Source organism: Labeo rohita, unplaced genomic scaffold, assembly GCF_022985175.1.
Source record: "Labeo rohita strain BAU-BD-2019 unplaced genomic scaffold, IGBB_LRoh.1.0 scaffold_216, whole genome shotgun sequence".
Classification (NCBI taxonomy): domain Eukaryota; kingdom Metazoa; phylum Chordata; class Actinopteri; order Cypriniformes; family Cyprinidae; genus Labeo; species Labeo rohita.
Window position 1 is genome coordinate 25,751 of NW_026128396.1, and position 21,601 is coordinate 47,351.

General features: G+C 33.2%; 2 protein-coding genes across 2 annotated transcripts in view; one reads left to right on the forward strand and one right to left on the reverse strand.

Moving 5' to 3' along the window:
* LOC127159433 (uncharacterized) overlaps nt 1-21,601 on the reverse strand; it is a 34,834-nt gene that overhangs the window by 7,066 nt on the left and 6,167 nt on the right. The window lies entirely within an intron of this gene.
* LOC127159432 (CD48 antigen-like) lies at nt 509-6,315 on the forward strand. Its single transcript, XM_051102253.1, has 3 exons — nt 509-1,043; nt 5,332-5,628; nt 5,851-6,315. The coding sequence occupies exons 1-3, from the start codon at nt 689-691 to the stop codon at nt 5,973-5,975; spliced, it is 777 nt and encodes a 258-aa protein (XP_050958210.1). The 5' UTR covers nt 509-688; the 3' UTR covers nt 5,976-6,315.

Here is a 21,601-nt window from a genome sequence, read left to right on the forward strand (position 1 = left end):
TTTTTTACACTGTAATGGAAAGTAAGATAACTAACAAACTACTACTACTACTTTGTTATTTATGTGGTGAAATGTTGTGTAAGAAAACTGGTTTGACTGCACTGTATCCCTAAAATTTCTAGTTTAAACTTGTCATTTGCTAGAAACTGATTTCTTGATGGAAGTTTTGTGTTCAAATATTTCAACTCAGATCAGTGTTTCGTGTCTGATAATTTTGACACGAAACATCTAAATAATCTATCAAGCAGCTGTGTAATAAGTGAAATAATGTACATTCAGCCAGCTGTTATCGCAAAATTAAGATGTATACTATCCCTTACTTATTATAATCTTAATTCAAGTGATGAAGGATTGACAGTCTGACAGTAATCAGTGTTGAGTGCTACTGTAAGGTTCACTCTGCCTGGTTTAAACTCTGTAACCTATTACATTTCCAAAGTAACCTTCCCAACACTAGTAACGACTCCCTGAAGCTGTATTTCACATCTGATGTCTAAAGATTCTTCCCACACAAATGTATTAGCTGAACTAGATTAAAATCAAACACTCAAATACTCACTTTTGTCTTTTAAGAGGAGCTTAATTAAAACCATAAAAAGAGTATTTCCAAAGCTTGTAATAATTTTAAAACTACAAGCTTAGAGTTACAGCTTGATTCTTCTTCAGTATGTCAATGTGCGACTGAGAAATGTGTTTCTGTTCTTCAGGAGTGTTTGCTGATTCAGATGGAGTGAAGTCAATATCAGTGATGGAGGGAGATTCAGTCACTCTACAATCTGGTCTTACTAAAACAGAGAAAGATGAAGTGATAACATGGGCGTTTGGAGATCCAGGGGTTCATATAGCTCGCATTAATGTAGAAGCTAGACACTTCAACACATGTGATGATGTTCTTGATGGGAAATTCAGAGCCAGACTGAAGCTGGATCATCAGACTGGATCTCTGACCATCACAAACATCAAAACCACAGACTCTGGACTTTATAACATAACCATCAGACGCAGGAAAATGATCACATACAAATTCAATGTTACTGTCTATGGTGAGTGAGCAATTACAGGTTTGCCTGTTTTGTCTATAACAGTATAATATTAGTAAAACTACAGCTATAGTGGTCTTCTTAGCACTGACTTAGTAAGGATCAAGTGAGTCCCATTCAAAAACACTTGATGGACTGTCTCTGCAACATCTAACAAGAATAACAAATGTTCATCAGGTTTACATTTTTAACATTTGTTAAGTATGTTAGTTAACATGAACAATGAAAAACAATTGTAAAGCACTTTTATTAATACATTGTTATTAATTATTAATACATTAAAATTATGAAAATATTAAAATCAAAAGTTAACGCATTAACTAAGATTAACTAATGGAACCTTATTTTAAAGTGTTACCCTTACTTCTGTTTATTTATAATGAAAAGTTTAATTCTATTTAACAATTAACAATTTATACTATTTTAAATTTATCTGTATGTTGTTTTTCAGAATAGCCAATGTTTCAAGGTGGCTTAACAGAAAATCATAAAAGTGTGTACATTATCATAGCAGTGTCTCGCCTGAGTAGTCGGCTGTATTTTAAAGATTTAAGTATTGATCAGTTACGCTTAATATTTCAGTTAATTTACCTGTCAATGTGTGAACTATGTGGTAGTGAATTTTGCACAGATGCTCACATTTTCTTTAATAAATGTAAAAATCTAGTTTAGGCTATATGGTTTGAAATTAGTTATTTTCATATTATACAAATACGCTTGTACTGTGAGATTCAGGATTTTTTTTTTTTTTTTTTTTAAGATTTAAATGCAGGCAATTTCTTTTTTCTTTCTTTCTTTATTTGTTATTTATTTATTTTCATTTTAACATGTTAAAATTATTTCACGCAATTAACGCAAGGTCAGGGCTATGTTTGGCCACCCCACCCACAACCACAAAAAAAAAAAAAAAGCTTTTATTTAGAAGCAGAACATATCCCAATAACCAGCTGCTGTGATGTCTGTTAATTAAAAAACAAAATTAAAAAGGGGAAATCAGTAACTTCTGTAGTTTTAATCTTTATCTTTTATTTAATTTAGATTTTACTGTTTGATAACTTTAGTAAATTTGGCTATATTTTCTTGCTGGAGGGCACAGGCTATATCACAGTTATTATAATGGGTTTATGTGAAGATTTAAGGTCACTTAAATTACAAGTCTAAAGAAATGTTAAATTGAAAGCTCTTAAGTATACTGTAATGTTTAATGGCTATAGTCAATGGTTAAATATTAGGAAAATAATATTAGAGACATCAGTTGGTATCAGTAATACTTGCCTTCAGTCATAAAAAAAAAAAAAAAAAAACATTAAACAAATATGAAAAATATACTTCCTTTATGTTGTTTCTACATTAATTTGAAGATTGAATGTGCAATTTTTGCAATATACAAGTATAATAAAAAAATCGTACTGTTAGGTGGCATTTGTAATAAATTTCGCTTTCGCCAACCTAGGGAGGTGAAATAGGGTAGTGATGGGTACTCATGTCACAGCTGACATTATGATTCTTGGATCACGTGTCAATTAATGTGTGGTTATGAGTACATCACATAAGAAAGATTGGTGGGATCTCTAACTTGTAGAACCTCTTCTGTATTATCAACACAAGGAAGACACAAGTTGTAATAAAATACATTTTATTAACAAGATAGACAAGAGTAATCAACAACTACTAAATGAATACCATGAATGAAGAAGGAATAAAGTGCATAAGATGCATAAAAAGCAAGTGATTATGTTGGGAGTTGCTATATCAGAGCTACGTTATCTGGAAAGATAAACTGTTGCTACTCTGAAACAAATAAGGTAAATAACCTTACTGTGCATCAAACAAATATGTGTAATTTGTTATCAACTGCAATCAGCTATATAATACCTAATGTAACTTAGAAAATCATTTACTGATAATATACAACAATGCCAAGGTCTCTGGAAGAGGTTTGGAAGTGATATTTACGTTCTCTGTGGTTGAGTGAGCAGTCCGGTGGTGGCGACTTCTTCCACTGGTTGCGCTGGTGGCAGTACAGTTGGGAAAGGAGCAGGAATCTGTTTCGACAGCCTTGAAGATGAAGCGCTGTAGGATGCTGGTCTCCTGGAGCACCAAGGGTCCTAAGATCTGGAACATGCAGATGTGGCCCTGGAGTCCTTGGAACACGCAAGCAAAAGTAATTGAAGTGAAGGTTTGCATGCCGGAGCTAAACCTTGTTGCAAATGTCTGTGTGTCTTCTGCGTCTCTGGGCTAGAGACTCAGAACTTGGTCAATCCGCTTTGTCTCTATAGGATGGAGACTCAGGATGCTGCATCAGTTGTTGTCTAACTGGACGAAGACTCTGAACGTAGATTATCTCATTCCTCGCAGGCTAGAGGCTCAGAACATGGTCGTATCTGTTGCTGCCTCAAAAAGCTCGACTGGCTGCAGACTCAGAACGGAGGTGTTTCTGCTATTGTCTCACCCTGACGGGCGGCAGACTTAGAAAGGTGTTTCTGTTAACGTCCCCTAGACATGCCGGAGACTCAGAACTTTGTTGCTCTGTTAGTGTCTTTTACAAGACTCAGACTCAGAACGGGTGTTTCTGTTACAGTCCTGGCCGCAGACTCAGAACAAGGAGGTGTTTCTGGACCTTTATCCCTTTCCGATGTGGAGGAGATTGCAATCTGGCGCTTCTCCATTTCCATGCTGTGATTGGCTGGTTCCATCAGAGTGGGATGCTAAGTTTGTGTAAGGTGTTGCACTACACGTTGATTTCACAAGGAATACTTATTCCTCTGAATAAGTATAAGATATGTGTGTTGTAGTGTGCATCAGTTTTAAGGTTTGTAAACCTAGTTATGAATGGATTTGGATGGATCTCCATGATCTCTCTTAGTTTCACCCACTGCTGCTGCATCTGGAGGTCCTGAGGAATTTTTATGGTTGGTCACAGGCCAAACCCTTAGGAACAATCTCAAGGTGGGTGAAGGGCATAAACTGCATTTTTACCAATAGGAAGTTCTGTCCTTCCCAGGCTTTGCACCAAAGGTGGTCTTCTTGTGCTCTAAGAGGTGTCTGGCTGTTGTCCTGGCATCTTTATCTGATGCCGTTGGACAGTCTGTTTATGTTAGTTCACCAAGATCTAATCAAAATGTAGCAAACCTATGTCCAGTATTGTGGTCAGGGAGGGCTCCTGCCATAAACTGGGCCCTGAAATGTGCTGTCCACTACACATTAATCATAATTTATCATGATTAATTTCAGAAAAAAATGTGTGATTATTTTTTTTTTTTAATCTATTGACACCACTATTAATACAAAAATGATAAGATGATAAGATGATAGTGATTAACAGTAAAATTAGGCCTTTTTTTATTAATCTTGGTCTTTTAACAGGAGTAATTAAAAATATTAACATAGGCTCACTGGAAATACGTGCTTCTATATAAATTACCTATATGTAAGGATCTTTGCAGTTTCCAGTTTAAATGAACACTGGAGACAGTAAAACTATGACAACTTGTATTCCTTTTCACACAAAGTATGATTTACAGAGTTTTGATTAAGCCTAATTTTCACAGTTACTTGCAGAATATTATGTTATGACTTCAAAACAATTTTAACATCCTGTGCGATTTGAAAACTGATACTTTTGAACACTGTCAGCTTCATATGCGTGAGTTTTCTAATTCAACAGGTTTGCTCGGCAGCTCATGTCATATGGCATTGCACTTGATGAAGAGCTCTGGTACGAACCCCATGAAACAGCTCAAATCCGCAAGTATGTTAAAATAGCACAGCAGCATCAACAAATGCATTTTATTTTTGCATTAGTTAACACTATCGGGTAGATTTAGGGCTGGGTTTGGTGTAGGGGATATTTCCAACACCATAGAGCATTAACCTTTAGCGACACTCCCCAGATATTTGAATACCTCAAACAGCCTAATAAAAAGGCAGCAATATGTGTCTGTACCAACGTAATAAAACATGCCATGTTCACATACTGAACGAGTGTTTTAGCAGCACTTTCTGAACGTTTCACTTTGAAACTGCCACGAATCCTGTAGTAAGATACGTCATTGCGGTGTTGCAGAAATGTATATAGGGCACTTATTTCCATGAGCCTGGGTTGAAAAATAGTGGGATCCGAAGGCACGAGATCAACCTGCCCTTAGTTAAAGGACTGCTGTCAAACTCCAGAAACATTAGCATTACAGAGGAAGAACTGACCCCAGAGAGACAAATTACTCTCATGATAAAAATCAATCATTATTTGTTGTAAATTAGACCCTGAATATTTTCATTCCCTTTATTTCAGCTCGTCTGTCTGTTCCTGTCATCAGCAGAGACACTTCACAATGTTCTTTATCATCATCATCACAGCAGAATTGTTCATTGTTGTGTTCAGTGGTGAATGTGAGTCATGTGACTCTCTCCTGGTACAAAGGAAACAGTTTATTGTCCAGCATCAGTGTGTCTGATCTCAGCATCAGTCTCTCTCTACCTCTGGAGGTGGAATATCAGGATAAAAACACCTACAGCTGTGTGATCAACAATCCCATCAGCAACCAGACCACACATCTCAACATCAGTGAACTGTGTCATACATGTTCAGGTATGGCAGCGCTGAAATATGTGGTTATTTATTTACTTATTTTTTCCATACAATGAAAGTTCATAGTTATTAAGCCCAAATAAGTCCCTCTATTTTTTGTATTTAAGAAAATTGCTAGCATTTTTCTTAAATTGACACTACCTGCACTCTTTTAATTCCTGACAGAGAGCAACAAGTCGGCTTGTTGAAAATCATGTTCTCTTTGCTCACTTTTTATTTTAGAAGTCCATGTCCACGTCCAATGTTGTGGTTCTACCGAAGCTGTGATCCGATTGGTCCTCTCTGCTATGGTGGGCGTGGCTACTGTGGCGGTTGTGGTTTATGACATCAGATCTACAAGTGGCTAAAAGGAGAAAACAGATCTGGTGTTTTGATCCATTGATGCAACAATATATATGCAAGGATTTAAATTCAAGTTAAAGTATTATAAAATCAACAAGACCTTCAATGTGTGGGTGCAAATGTATTAAAAAAAATGTATGCACACTATATAAGAAAGGAAAGTATATAGAAAAACTATATAAGGCATTCAAAAGAGAATGTGGTCTAAAGGTATTCGTGATGCAAAACAAAGAATTGCTTACCAAAGCTCTCCTCAATATGATGTACGTTAAGGCCATCTGGTGGCCAAAGTGCTATTTATAACTTCATTTTAATCTTATATACCATGAATTTTATATTTCTGTTAAAGTAGTTATATATATATATATATATATATATATTATATAATTTACTTTGCTGTGCACTATTTGTATTTTGTTTTGCACAAAATAAATAAATTAATTAATTAAATTAAATATGAAAGGGGTGCCAGCTCATTTGGTCTGTGCCAGTTGATTAATGAAGAATTTTCATTTTGTGAATTATAACACATTTACAGCATTTGCCAAGTTTATTGTAAAACCACAAAGACAATGTAAACAATGTGCACCTCACAATACAATACTAATACAAATTTATTATAAGACAAAAGAGTGCATCAGTGCTTTATTTTTTTTGGTGCAAAGACTGGAAAATTTGTCATCAAAATACAAAATCTGTGCTACACATTGCTATAACACTAATTACCATTTTCAGTAAAAAGAAAATCTCCAGAAACAAAATGGCCTAGAAAACCACAGTTGAAGGCGTCAGCATATTCCACCAATAATGTCAGATCTTTTTCCACCTTTCATTCACCTTATTAATAAAGCATACAGACAAGTAGAATAGCCTAGAATGTGAATCCCCCATAGAAAGAAAATGCTTAATTAATGGAATAAATGAAATATACAGAGGCCGAATTCAGTAAAGTTTAAATTAAACATAGGAATTTTATAATTTTATTATTTATTTATTTTATATTTTATTAAGATGTCTACTACTATGTACGTAGACAGCAATGTGGTAATCCATTGAGCCATGTTATGAGTTTTTAACGTTTTTCTACGGGGGAGAAAACACTTGAAACTCTGGGCATTCAGTACATATTCTGGGCTCGTCTGCTTTTCTGTGCATCATATATTTTATAAATGAACTCTGTACCAGATTTGGTCTTTTTATATTATGGTCTTGGTCTATTAGCTAGTCTAAGTGTTTTCTATGGGGGAGTGCATTAGCGCATTGCATTCATTTGCTTTATTAATATTAATAAGGTTATTAATAGTTAAATTGTTATTAGTGTTAATAGTATTTATTAATACAGAATTTGGGCCTCCAATATTTTAGTACATTAAGCCCATAGGCGGAGAGTGAACCAAGTCCAGGGTAAGGTGTTGTGGAGCAGTCGATGAACTTTCTCAATGGAGTAAATGAAGCTCGAGAAGCAGAGTTACAGATGTCAAAATAAGACTTTATCTAACAAAGCAACAAAGCTGAGACAACAGGTACCGCATCTAGTCTCCGTCTGTCCGGGTATCCATTCTTATACCTATCCATGCTAACCAAAATTGGTAATTCTGGTTTTTTATTGCTTATGCCTGTCTGGTTCGCCACAATTAATTACTAGCCCACCTGGCCCATTTTTAATGGTGGAATTTGGTTAGATCAGCCATTTTTAAAAATAACTTTTATTCCACCATCTCCCATTGGTTGGAGATGGTCACATGGGACATATATCAAACATGTTTACATGTATCTGTCATATGTTGGAAGTCACCCAAAGTTCATTAGTTTGCTTAAGTTCACTGGTATGGTCCAGTGGAAATCACCGGTGCTGCCCAACAGCATACATATATGAAACTCTCAATCTGTGTTAAGACATCCAGTATTGTAACAATCAGCATATTGATCTGTCTGTTGATTACTGTTATGACCATACATCATATGTTCAAGTAAATAATACCATAATGAATAACATAATATATTTTAAGAATACACAATAAAGACTAAAGCAGCCAAATCTATTAAGCATACAAATATCATAAACCCATCTTTTTAGGCAAGAAACAGATATGGGTGTCGGGCTAATAAAATATTTTTAATGGGACTGCTGCTGATGTTACTGCAGGAGGGATAATAGAAATACACTGTGTCTTGTTACTGATTCCTGTAAGAACATTTTGGTGGTGGTTTAGCCACAAAACTATAATAGAACACATACTATTGAACATGAAAGCAATACATAATTTACACTTAAAATAAATACAAGCTTCTAGCTTCAAAGGCTGTGTCTTGTTACAGATCTCATAAAGAACATTTTGCAGTAGTTTTCATTGTCAAAAGTGATGCAGAAGGCACACTATTGACATTTGAAATTAGCTTGCAAAACCTTCCAAAGAGTGTCCTGTGTTACTGCCCCCTAGAGGAACATACTGTTGATAAGACTGAGTTTGACATTCAAACTTATAAATTCATTTAAAATCAATACAGTCTTCTATTTCCACTTCAAAAGGTGTGTTTTGTTTTTGATTCCCAAATGAACATTTTAATTCAGATTTTACTTTCATATGTCATTTAGGACACATACTATTGAATTAAATGTTTAAAAAAAATCATGTATATTCCTTTTTTCCCCTTTATTTGTCTTGAGCAGTTAAACTGTCCACTATTCTTCAGAAAACATCTCCAGGTCTCACAAACTCTTTGGGTAAATTGAAGCTTCTGACATAATTCAGCTATTAGTTTGTTTTGTGGATTATATGTAAACATCTTTGATGCAAAATGTCTGACTTTAGGACTTTAGAACAGTTCTAAACAATAAAATGCATTTTGTGTGATCCCTCTTATTATGGTAAAATCAATCAATCAATCAATCAATCAATCAATCAATCAATCACAAAATCAAAATATTTAGCAGATTCTGCAGGGGTTATGTAAACTTTTGACCACAACTGTGTATTTTCACAGAACTGTAAGTCATAGTTTGTTTTGTGGACAGCTAGCAAATGTTTATATTTATTTATCATTTGTAACTTAGAATCAAAAATTTTAAATGTTGAAAATTTTTAAATAAACACATTTAGAATTAGTTAATAAAATTAATTAAAATGCATTTCATCCAATAATTGTAATTACTGAACAAGATCCAATACCTTCTGTAATTTTATTTATTTAAAATTTAATTTAATTTAATTTATATTTATATTTATATTTATATTTATATTTATATTTATATAGAAACAAAAAACAAAAAACTAGAAAATATTTTCTTGCTAGATTTCTGTTTAAGTAATGCATAATGAAATATTTATGTATGTATGTTTATTTATATCTTTTGTAATTTTTATTGACCAATGTATTATATATCAATAAAATAATATACTATATATGGACTGTTTTTGTATTTTCAAAACAGAACTTTAAAAATATGCTCAGATTTGTTGTTTTTTTGTCTAAGATCAGACTGTGTTCTCATGGTCCCAACATTAAAATGTTCTTCTAAACCAGTAACAAGATATAGGTTTTGAAGTTGTGATGGAAAAGTGCATGCAATTAAATTAATTTATTGACAGATTAAAATTTTAATAGCATGTGTCCTGAATGACATATGACAGAAACCTGAATTGAAATGTTAATTTAAGAATCAGAAACAAGACACATAATTTAAAGTTGAAATAGAAGACTGTACTGATTTTAAATTAACTTACAATTTTGAATGTCAAACTCAGTCAAAACCACAGTGTCTTGGTCTAGGGGGCAGTAATACAGGAGACCCTTTGGAAGGTTGCGCACAGGCGATTTTTGTAATGTTGTGCAGAAGTGTGGGACTTCTGCACAATGAACAATGGCAATGAAAACTACTGCAAACAAGATCTGAAACAAGACACAGCCTTTGAGGCTGAGATAGAAGATTGTATTTATTTAAATGTAAATTATGTATTGCTTTCATTTTCAGTAGTATCTGTTCTATTATAGTCCTGTGACTAAAACCACCACCAAAATGTTTTTCTAGGAATCAGTAACAAGACACACCCTTTGGATCTGAGAAAGAAAACTGCATGCATTTTAAATGAATTTATTAACAGGTTTGAATTTAATACAATAGTGTGTGTCCTGATTTACATATGACAGTAAAACTTGCATGGGAATGCTATTTTAGGCCCAAAAAACAAGACACAGCTTTTGAAGTTGAGATGGAATACTAGCATTTTAAATTAATTTATTAAAATAGTTTGAATGTCAAACTCAGTCAAAACAACATTATCTTCCTCTAAAGGGCAGTAATACAGGAGACTCTTTGGAAGGTTTTGCAAGCGATTTGTGAATGTCAATAGCGTGACGTCTGCATCTCTTTTGACAATGAAAACTACTGAAAAATGTTCTTCATGAAATCTGTAACAAGACAGCCTTTGAAGCTGAGATAAATGATTGCATTTATTTTAAACTAAATTATGTATTACTTCATTTTCAATAGTATTACACAGCTAGAAATGCTTCATATTCTGGAAATATTTTCAGCTGCAAGTTTTATTTTAGTTCCCATAATATTCTCTCCTAAAAGGTAGGATCACATTCTCTAAAAACATTCCACAAATGTTTATTGAAAACATTGTTAGAACATTATCCTCTAACATTCTAATAAAGATTCCCATCACACTAGATGTGGATTTACATTGCTCAGATGTCACATTTTGGTTGAAAGTGAAAACCCAATCTTTTTTTTGATGCCAAGCTCCAGCCTTAAATAACTCCAAAAACAGCATTACCAGCTTCACTTATTATAAACCAAATTGGTTTTATTTCTGTCATACATTTACACAAGTTTATTGGAATTAACAGAGGTTTAGATGTTGATTAAAAGTAAAGGTTTGGTTTGATGTCACCATTTTGGTGAGAAGTGTTTGCTTTAGTTGGGCAATTTGACTCTTTTCATTTTTTTTTTTTCTAGTGGCTGTAACTGTTTTTTTTTTTTTGTTATGGCAAAAACAGCAAGAGAAAATGTGATCAGATGGTATTGACTACTTGCTGATGTTAACACTATCATCACATAGTGATCTGATCACATCTAGAGTTTAATCTCTGCTATTAAATTCATATTAGCAATTATAGTAGTGTTTCAACAGCATAAAATCCAGTAATGTACTGATAAGAAAACATGTATTTTTACCTTTAATTTTTAAAACACACTGTTCACAAATCAATTTGAACTACTGAATGCTTTGACACAAACAAACATCAAGAATCAGTGTATGAATCTCAACAATGGTGACATGCTTCATGCATTCTTGGTGCCCTGGATGAGTTTTGTATGATGCAGCCATAATGCATTGCAGCATGTCAGCATTGAGATTCATACACTGATTCTTGATGTTTGTGTCAAATAAATTTGTTTGTTTTTAAATCACTGAAATTTTCTAATTAAAATTCTGCTGAATCTTAGTCTTCAGAACCATTGAGTTGCCACAATGTGCAAGTGTGTCAGATAAAATCAGATCACTATCATCTGTCCACATTTTCTCATGCTGTTTTTGCCATAATGCACATACCTACAGCAGCTAGAGTAAAAAATCAAAAATTCAGGAGTCAATTTTGCTCAACTAAAGCAAACTTCTCACCATAATGGTAACATCAAACTAAACTATTTTCAAATTGACATCAACAATATCCAATGTGAATCGTCCCACTTAAATCTATTAAAATGTTAGAGGATAATGTTGTTATTAATAAACATTTGTAGAATATTTTTAGAGAATGTTATTCTACCTTTTAAAAGAATATTCTGGGAACTAAAATAAAACTTGTCACTGAAAACATTACCAGAACGTAGCATAATGTTCTCTGAGCATTCTTAGAACAATGACTTTGCTAGCTGGGTTGTTCTATTATAGTTCTGTGGCTAAAACCACCACCAAAATGTTTGCTATCTGTAACAAGACACACCCTTTAAAGTTGTGATATAAAACAGTGTCATAAATATATATTTTTTTCTTTTTTAATTTTTAAGATTTATTCAAGTCAAAACGGCAAAACAACACTTTGCCAGCTTTGACTGAATTGTTGAATTTCAAAAGCATGTGTTCTGTTATACAGGATGGGCCATTTATATGGATACATCACACATCAAACTTATTGGGAATTTCACAAGAAAAATAATGGTGTGCTTGGTTTTAACGTAACTTTATTCTTTCATGAGTTATTTACAAGTTTCTGTAAATAACTCATGGCCCACCCTGGCCCACCCTGTAGTTCTGTGACTAAAACAAATATAAAAATGTTCTTATAAAAAACAGAAACAAGACACACACACCATAAAGGTGATACAGAAGTGTATTTATTTTAAATGAATTTATTTATTGGTTTATTTCAATAGCAACTTTTTGGTGTCATACTTCTGTGAATACAATAAACATTAAAATGTTCTCACAAGGACCTGGAATAATTTTACTACTTGATTATGGAATGATAATTTTTAATATTGTTTTGCTTAATTTATTTATTTATTTATTAATAGTAATAATATATAACCACAATCACATATCTTGTTTACAATATTTCTTGTTTAAATGCAAGTGAGCAACAAGCCAGCAGAATTATATATATATATATATATATGTTCTATATTTCATAATTTCATATATTTATGTAACACAATTTGTATAACGTATTCATTTACATGTAGAATTAACAATGTTTTTTTAAAAAAAAAAAAAAAAAAAAAAAAAAAAAAAAAAAAACTTGCACACTTTCGAAGTTTTTTTGAACATACGTTTCTTATTTATTTGGTTCTACATTGTTTGCTGATTTTTACTTTGTGTAATTTCTTTCTTATTCGTTTTGATAATAAAAGTTCTACGTTGCTATTTATTTGTTTCCACGGTGTTTACCGATTTTCAGTTTTGTGTACTATATAGGCTATTTACAATTTATGTAGTGCTAGCCTAAGTTATGATTAATTTATAGGCTAAGTGAGTTTAACGTTGTATTTGTTGTTGCTTGAATGGGATTCAACAAACTGACGCCGAATTGCCGCTAATTTAAAAGTGAAAGTAAAATGTCCAGCTATTTAAAAGTGAAGGAAAGGGAGTGAAAAGAGGGAAACTGATGAGATGTGCCATTGACATTCGAAGCCAGTTTCCTACTTTCCTCATAACTGGGAAAATTGTTTCTGATGTAGCCAAACAACTTGCAAAAGCGAGTCCTCTCTATCAAGACACGTTGAGAATCATGAGTCGCGACTATGGCGCTTAAACTGAAATTAATTTACCTAAAACGTACTTACTCTATCCACTAAAATAATAAGATAATATAAAAAAAAAAAAAAAAAAAAAAAAAAAAAAAGAATTTTCATAGCTAAGACAAAATCATGATTGGCTCTCGAAACTGAACATAAACCAGACAATAGACCAAGAATATTTTATTATTACTATAATAATAACTATTATTGTTTATTCCACGATAGAATGAAGTTTCACAACAGTATATGTAAAATATATATAATGGGTTCAAAATCAGCGCAATCACGTAGTATAACGAAAACAAAGCTATTTTAAAATAAACAAACAAAGCAAAATAACTCAAATTACATTTAAAAACTACAAAAAAAAAAAAAAGCCAAAAAATCCCTGCAATTCAAGTACTGGATTCACACAGTGTCAGTCAATGACAATATACAGTTTTCAAATTAGACACAAACTTACTTTCTAGCATCTTTTAGAAGTGTAAAGGGAGTCACAGAGAGACATGACATTAAGAATAAACATGCGTACCCAGAATAATCTATACATACACCAGCTCATAAAATATTTTCATAAGCAAGTAATTGAGAGTGGAGAAGCAAGTATGAAATCTGAGATTCTGATTAGATTTCGTTTAGATGGTCAAATAACAATGAATTAGTCTGTAGATCAGTGTGAACTTCCTTCACATGAAGAGAAATATGATTTTGAGCAATTTTAGAAGATGATATATTATTTGTATTCTGAAGCTGTGTGTCTTCACTCATCAAAGGCATGTATGTCTCCCCTTGGTCACAGCAACCTTTTGCAGTGCAATCTGGGGAAATAAAAGCTGAAATTAAAAGTTAAGATTCCATAAATAAAGATAAGGGGTGTAACAATGCATTTTGTACCAAACCGTCACAGGAATGGCATCTCGGTTCGGTGCATGAGGCCTTACAATGAATACAGGCAATTTACCATCAATCCAGAAGGGGTGCCTGCAGTAATGCAACTCTGTTTTATAACCGCAAGCAGAAGAAATGCGAATGACAAGAGTTGCGCATTTGAAAACAAAGCAGACTAGACAGTGACCATGTGCTGATTCTGAACGTGCCTCTCACTGACTAAGTAGTATAATGTTATTTTAAAGGCCTCATACCAGCAAAATCAACTTAAAACATTGTCATTTATTGTCTTTTTAATAATGCATCGCTATAAAAGGTATTTTGTAAATTAAAGAAAACAAATAGGATGTCACTTTCTGCCATTTAAGTTTCCTTTTGTCACAAAAATGAACTGAAACTCAAATATAGGCTACGTTATGAGTCACACTGTTTCTTTTCCCTTGTTTATCTGTTAACTAAATCAAATATATTTCAAGTATTTATTCCTTGTATGTATATATGTGCTGCAGATTATATGTAACATTATAATTTGATATAATATTTAGTATTTTCACATCTAGGTGGAAAAAAGTGTAATTTCTACTACTGTCTGTTCAAAATAAATGAAAAGAAACCTAGCATAGCAAGGACAGTAGATTTGTTTTTTATTCCTGTTGTACCGAAATCGTATCGAACGGTGACCCTCGAACCGAGGTACTTACCTAACTGTGACATCTGTGTACCGTGACACCCCTAATATATATATTGTAGTTAAAATATAAATTGCAATACATAAACTGTAGTTAGATATACATCTATATATATATGAAGTATATCTAACTACAATTTGGTGCAGTTGCTGATATTTATATGGCCAAACTAAGATGAAATTCTGATATAAAAAGTTTGATTGTAATAATAAAGTAAAACAAACAGATAAGTTAAAATTCTGAGGATTTGTGGCATCTTTCTTTCACACAGGACACATTCATTTGTTCATAAACAGCTACATGCAGTAAAACACATTTTGTACGTCAATTAAAAAAAACAAACAAAAAAAAAAAAAAACACATTATGCAGAATGAACAATTAAAACACTGCAGACACAAAACAATGATTTACTTATTGTCTCTGATGAACACAAATCAAGTGCTTTCCTGTCACACATTTCCAAAGATAATGATTTACAATTATGATTGATATGTCTAGTTAAATGATAATAAATTAATGTATTACACCAAAAGATTTGAGTTACTCACCAGAGATGGCCATCATCTGTCACAGAAGTTTATACTGTAAAAACAGAGGATTATGAAACAAATTTTAATGAGAACAATACAAACACACAGAAATGAATGCACGTCTGCATCCTGCTTCTGCTTGTTAAATCATTAGTCATATTCTGCCATTTCACCACCGTCTATAATATTTGAGCACAATAAATCTGCAGCACATTAAAGCACTTTTTTTTTTCTCATGCTGGATCAGCTGTATAATACTTACACACTTCTTTTTTTGTCTTGTAGTAAAACACACCAGCTACAGGTGCAGCTATAAGCACCAGTACAGAAACAACTATTCCTGCTATAGCACCTGGAGACAGACCTGAATCTGAAACAACTGAAAACAGACAGTCATTAGTGTAAAGTTCTATCACCAGCTTTCATTTGATTAACCATCAGATAAGAAAATATTATAAATAAGAGTCTGATTCTGTTTAAAGTGAAGAGCATTCTAATGATTGTAACTTCAGATTTTCTCATTCACTGTTGATCTGGTTATACTGTTTTGGCTGGTGTTTGATGTGAACATAGGACTGAATTCAATCAAAACATTATAAGAAGTAAATAACGCAGAGCTAAAACATGACAACATTCATAAACATGTCAACAGTTGTTATAAGGCTTTTAGACTGACAGGTGTCAGTCATGAGTTCTGTTTACAGATATCATTAAATGTACTTTAATATTTAAATTGTCGATGCACAAACATCAAAGCGGAAAGGAATTAAAAGGAATTAGGTGAGAAAATAATAAATACAAGAATTAAAAAAATACATTTTAAAGTTACACTAAGCAACTTTTTTGTTCAGAAGTAACATGAAGCTGAAAGTTTATCACAACAAATGAAAAACAGTTATGACGGACCATGCTAAACAGCAAATATACATATAAATAATTTCATTATGGGTTGTTGTAATACTATGCTGCATATTATTTTCAAGGATTGACCGTATAAATTATGAACCTAGTGGATTGCCAAATTAATGTCTTTAGCTGAATAAATAGTCAACTTGTGTTTCTTTCCATTTAAACTGGTCTTGATATTGGAAATGTATCAATATGCAAAAAATAATTTTAACGATAAAAAATGAATCTGTAAAATAGATTTATATTTAAGATAAAAATATCTTAATTCTGTAATCCTATTCATTATTATTCTTTTTTATAAATGACTAATAGTGAAAAACAAACACAGTAACTAACAGTGCACTCAGTAAACTACTAAGTCTGTGTGGTATTAATCATTTTTCTCAAATAAAGACCAAAGTGCACTAAATGCATTAAACACTCACCATCGACTGTGAAGCTCTTCTGAAATTTTGCAAAGGTGGTGGAGACTTCAAAATTTCCAGAGTCTGTGGTTCTGACGTTAATGATGGTCAGAGATCCAGTCTTGTCATCCAGTTTCAGTCGGTCTTTGAATTTCCCACCAAGAACTTCATCATCTATATCGGTCCGACCAGCTGCTTTATTGATTCTAGCTATGAGATCTTTTTCAGCTCCAAACCTCCACTCTAACACATCATTTGTCTGTATTTCAGTGAGGCCAGTGACTAGAGTGACAGACTCTCCCTCCTTCCCTGATACTGACTCACCAAACACAGCTGAAAAACAAAGAAGAACAAATATACAGTCAACAATTAAAATGGTAAAACACTGTCAGTATATAGATTCAGATCATTTAGCCTTGTCTTGTAGCTATATCTAATTCGACATAATTTGCTGCATCCATAAGATAGGAAAAAATCTCATGAATTGTAAAGTCATTTAAGTCAATTATTATACTATTTTTAATTCTTATTAATATTTTACAATATATTAATTTTAATTAGATATAATATTTTAGAATAATTCTAATATATTTACACGCAGATGTAGGTAACTTAGAGTGTCTGCAGTAATTAAGGCTTATTAGTCTACTTGGAATTTTAAATAACATAAAACTATGGTACAAGTTACAGACATCAGGAATAAGAAAATAAGCGAAGGCCAAATTAGTAGTATTTACTGGTTTTACAAAGTGAAACCAAAAGTGTTTATAAAGAAGCCTAAGCTTTACCTTCTAGAAGCACTACGAACACACAGAACGACAATAATATCTTCTTCATATTGCTGTAGATTTCTGTAGATTTAAAACATACAGAAACATGTATTTTCCGAAGCCGATCAGTGGATATTGGTTATCATAATCTGCTCCGCTGGGTTTCTGGGTGTGTCAGAGTCGCACAGAATCAACTGACAGAAAGAATCATTGGGCGACAAATCGACTCGATAGAAATATTTTATAAAGACTGGAAATTCACTGCACTGCTGAAAAAGACTAAGGGTCTTATATTCTATTATTCTGAAAGCAAAAAAGCGCGATGCCTGTCTGAGATGGCGGAATATGCTTCTTCTTCTTTTGTTGAATGGCCGTTCACTCCGTAGGAGCATTACCGCCACCTACTGTATATCTTATGCACCTGGTGATGAATCTGTATTTTATTTATTTATTTTAATAATAATAATACTAAAAGTACCCCACCCACCCCAAAGGAGCCCAGGCTTCAGCTGACGCGGTGTGTTCAGCTCCTCCAGCTTTCACACTGGGCTCCTTAGCCTTCAAGGCAGACAGAGGCACCATGCTCCTCATCCTCAAACCCTATCCATAAGTTTTTGGGGGCCGCTACTGTAAAAAAAGAACGTGGGTACTTCCGGTGAGGCAGTACGTACGTAGTATACCAATGGTATTTTGTGTGCTAATTAGCAAAGAGGCTAAGAGTTTTTTAGACCATTGTTTACTTTGTAAAGATGCACACCTTTATGAGAGATGCCATTACATTCAGTCATGCGCGTGATTCACTTTGCGTGTCCTAATGTTCAACCCCCAGATCTTACTTTGCCAGTACATTTTCATTGGGACCTATTTAATAATTACATTTTAAATACCCAGTCTATTAAGAAATATTAAGAATACACATTATTTCATAAAAAATTAAATACATATGCAATTAATATACGTGTACATTATTCTTCTATTACATATTCGTACTGGCATTTAATGGCACGGGTAAATTAATTTATCAAAGTCGTAAATTCAACAAACCAACACACACACGGTTAGGCTTTTATTTGTGCATATAACATGGATCGATCTATAGAAATTGTGGTGAATGATTCTTCCAACGGAGTTCAGGATTTTGGCTGCTTTATAGACCATTTCGCTAGATGTAAACATACTGGTCCCGATACACTGTTTCTGTTTTTTTTTTTTTTTTTTTGTTTTGTTTTTACTTTACACAAACATCACGAAAAAAAAAAAAAAAATACAACCAGCATAACATTTGACTGGATGAAAATGTTACATTAGCTCCTTTAAGATTTAAAAAAATAAATAAATAAAATAAAAAACAGGACCTTCTGAACCTTGTTTACATCTAGCGAGATGGTCTATATTTTAATAACCACCAGATCGCGCTGTTTTCGACACCCTCGAAGCTTTGAATCTTTTCCCGAAACAGTCGGGGAAAAGTCTCGGTGCTTCAAGAGGCTTTACTTTCCCGTAACTCCTGTCAACTGTTGAATGAATGAGTGTCACGTCCCAGTTGTTTACTTTGAACCGAAAGAAGCTCTCACTTTTGACGCAAGGCCTCACGGGGCGTAGGAAACTTCTGGATAGCTCTAACCTATAGACCATTCGTTAAATGTAAACATACCGGTCCCGATACACTTCCTGTTTCTTTCTTTTTAACTTTACACAAACATCACAAAAAGTACAACCAACATAACATTTGACTGGATAAAAATGCTATATTAGCACCTTTAAGATGTATTTGTATATGTGAAATAATAAAAAAAAATATAATAAAAAAAAAGAAAACACGAAGCGCTTCTGGACCACTGTTGTTTACATCTAGCGAAACGGTCTATAACCTAGTCCTGTAAGGCGAAATATTCGTCGTCTTCATTGAATTTTAACTGCAGCTTGATGTTGCACTACTGCCATCTTCTGGAGTAAATCAACTACTAAAGCAAGTCAATTCCAAACATTTATTTATATATCGCTTTATACAGTACAGTGCCAGAGCAGCTTTACAGTGTTAAACAGGAAAATAGTGTGTCAATATTGGAAACAAAATTAAATTCTGCTGTAAAGCAGCTTTAAAAAGAGGACAATATAATAAACAGTCAAAATTTCAGTCAAGTCAAGTCAGCTCGTCGTTGGTACAGTGACGTCTCTCTCTCTCGGTTTATTGGAGGGTGGTAACCAACTTGTTCAGGTGCATACCGCCACCTACTGTGTGTAATATGAGGGTTTTATGTACTTCAGTTTATTATGGAGGAAAAAAAAAAAAAAAAAAAAAACCTTTGCCTATAACATAAAGAGGCTGTACGGCGACATCATCATCCAGTTTGGTTATTGGTGTGACTCCCGGTTCATTAGCTGCTATGGGGAAATAATAAGAAGAATGATATGCCGTGAATGGTACAATTGTTTGCACTACAAATCAGTGTGCTCATAATTAAGATAATACATGAAAATAACATGGTAAGATACACCAATTTGCCATATCAAGCATCAAAACGAGCTGTTTTGTACAGCTAAAAATAGCTGGATGCAGATGAGACTGAAAGCCAAAACCATAAAAATTTACAAATGGCCACGTCCACCCTTATGTGAAGAAAATGGTGGTTAGTAGGGTGACCAGATGTCCTTTTTTCTCCGGACATGTCCTTTTTTGTACCTAAAAAAATACCTAACCCTACTCCGAGAACACTCCAGTATGTTTTTTACTCAGCGTCCTATTAGTCATATTCTTTCTTTATCATGTCCACTCCCTCTGAGGTTATTGTCTGCAAATAACAAGCACATACTCAACACTTTTTTCTGATATATATATATTTTTTTTATTATTAAATCAAAGATGTCTTCCTTTCTTGATCCCACAGTTTTGCCATTCTTTAATGACTCTTTCCTATACAGTAGTCTTGAAAGCCTGGGACCTGTATCTGTAATTTATTTTTTCAAGGTGTGTATTGCTATTTTGTCTACCCTTTCATTTCCCTTAATGCCTACACAGAAATTTAGTTAAATTTATTTAAGGCATCCTCATCAAAAACTGGGCGGCATATATATTTAGATTTCTGAATAAGGACAAATTTTTATAAATTTATTTCAAGAAAATAAGTCACAACTGACAGTCAAACAATAGACAAACACACTATAGACAATAGTAAGAAACATACACATACACAAAAATACATTTTCATAAGTTGTCCTGACTACAGTAACTTCCACTAAATGTTTCCTGTAATTACAACACAGTGGTCTGGAGGATTCTTGCACCATTTCTCTTAGCAAAACTTTGTTTCAATTCAGCAGAATTCTCATATGGGTATCTTCAGAAGGTATAGTTTCATGTTATGGTTCATTTATTTCTGTGCTTCATCTGTCAACACAAATGTATATGTTAATATGAAGGATTTTACCATAGAGATTTTTCATAGGTGTTTACCTGTATTGTGAAATACGTATTGCTGTATATGTTATGTTGTAGTGTTAAAGGAGATGTTGGTAAACTTAATAGAAAATGCTAGTACTTTTCTGCCAGGATATTATCTGATCTTCTATCTTTTTTCTTTCAGTTAATTAATGCAGTGGCATGCAACTCTGTGAAAACATGAGAGACTGTGGTTTAGAGAGAAAAAAGCGGAATTGGAGTACAGCCCACAACAGACATACTAACACAGAAGTAGTTTTCATCTCGGTGATTATAGACGCACTACAGTAATTTTCTACATTTCTCCCTTTCTAAACTGATGAAGAAAATGTTTCACTCATTTATTTTTTGCTGTTTGTGCTTTTGTCATCTGGTTGGTAAGTCTGAAACATTTCTGTGGTTTCAATTGTACTAGCATCGTAAATCAAGCTAGGATATCACTGTGAGATTACTATGGTCTTGCATTGAGTGAATTAGTTTTCTATTATCTTATTGTATATTAAATTATATCTGATGTCTTAGCATCAGTTGATCAGTTGTTTCCATCTGAATGTATCAAATTTTTAATCTAGAAAGGTCATACATCTTATTAAAACAAGTACAACAAATATTTGTTATTATTTTTCAAAAATCAAATGTAGATAATACAGTATAAGTGGATTTACTGAGTTATATCTGTTTGGCCAGGTAATGTACAGTATGTGTGTTTGTAAGGACACTGTATTATAATACTGTTCATTCAACACATT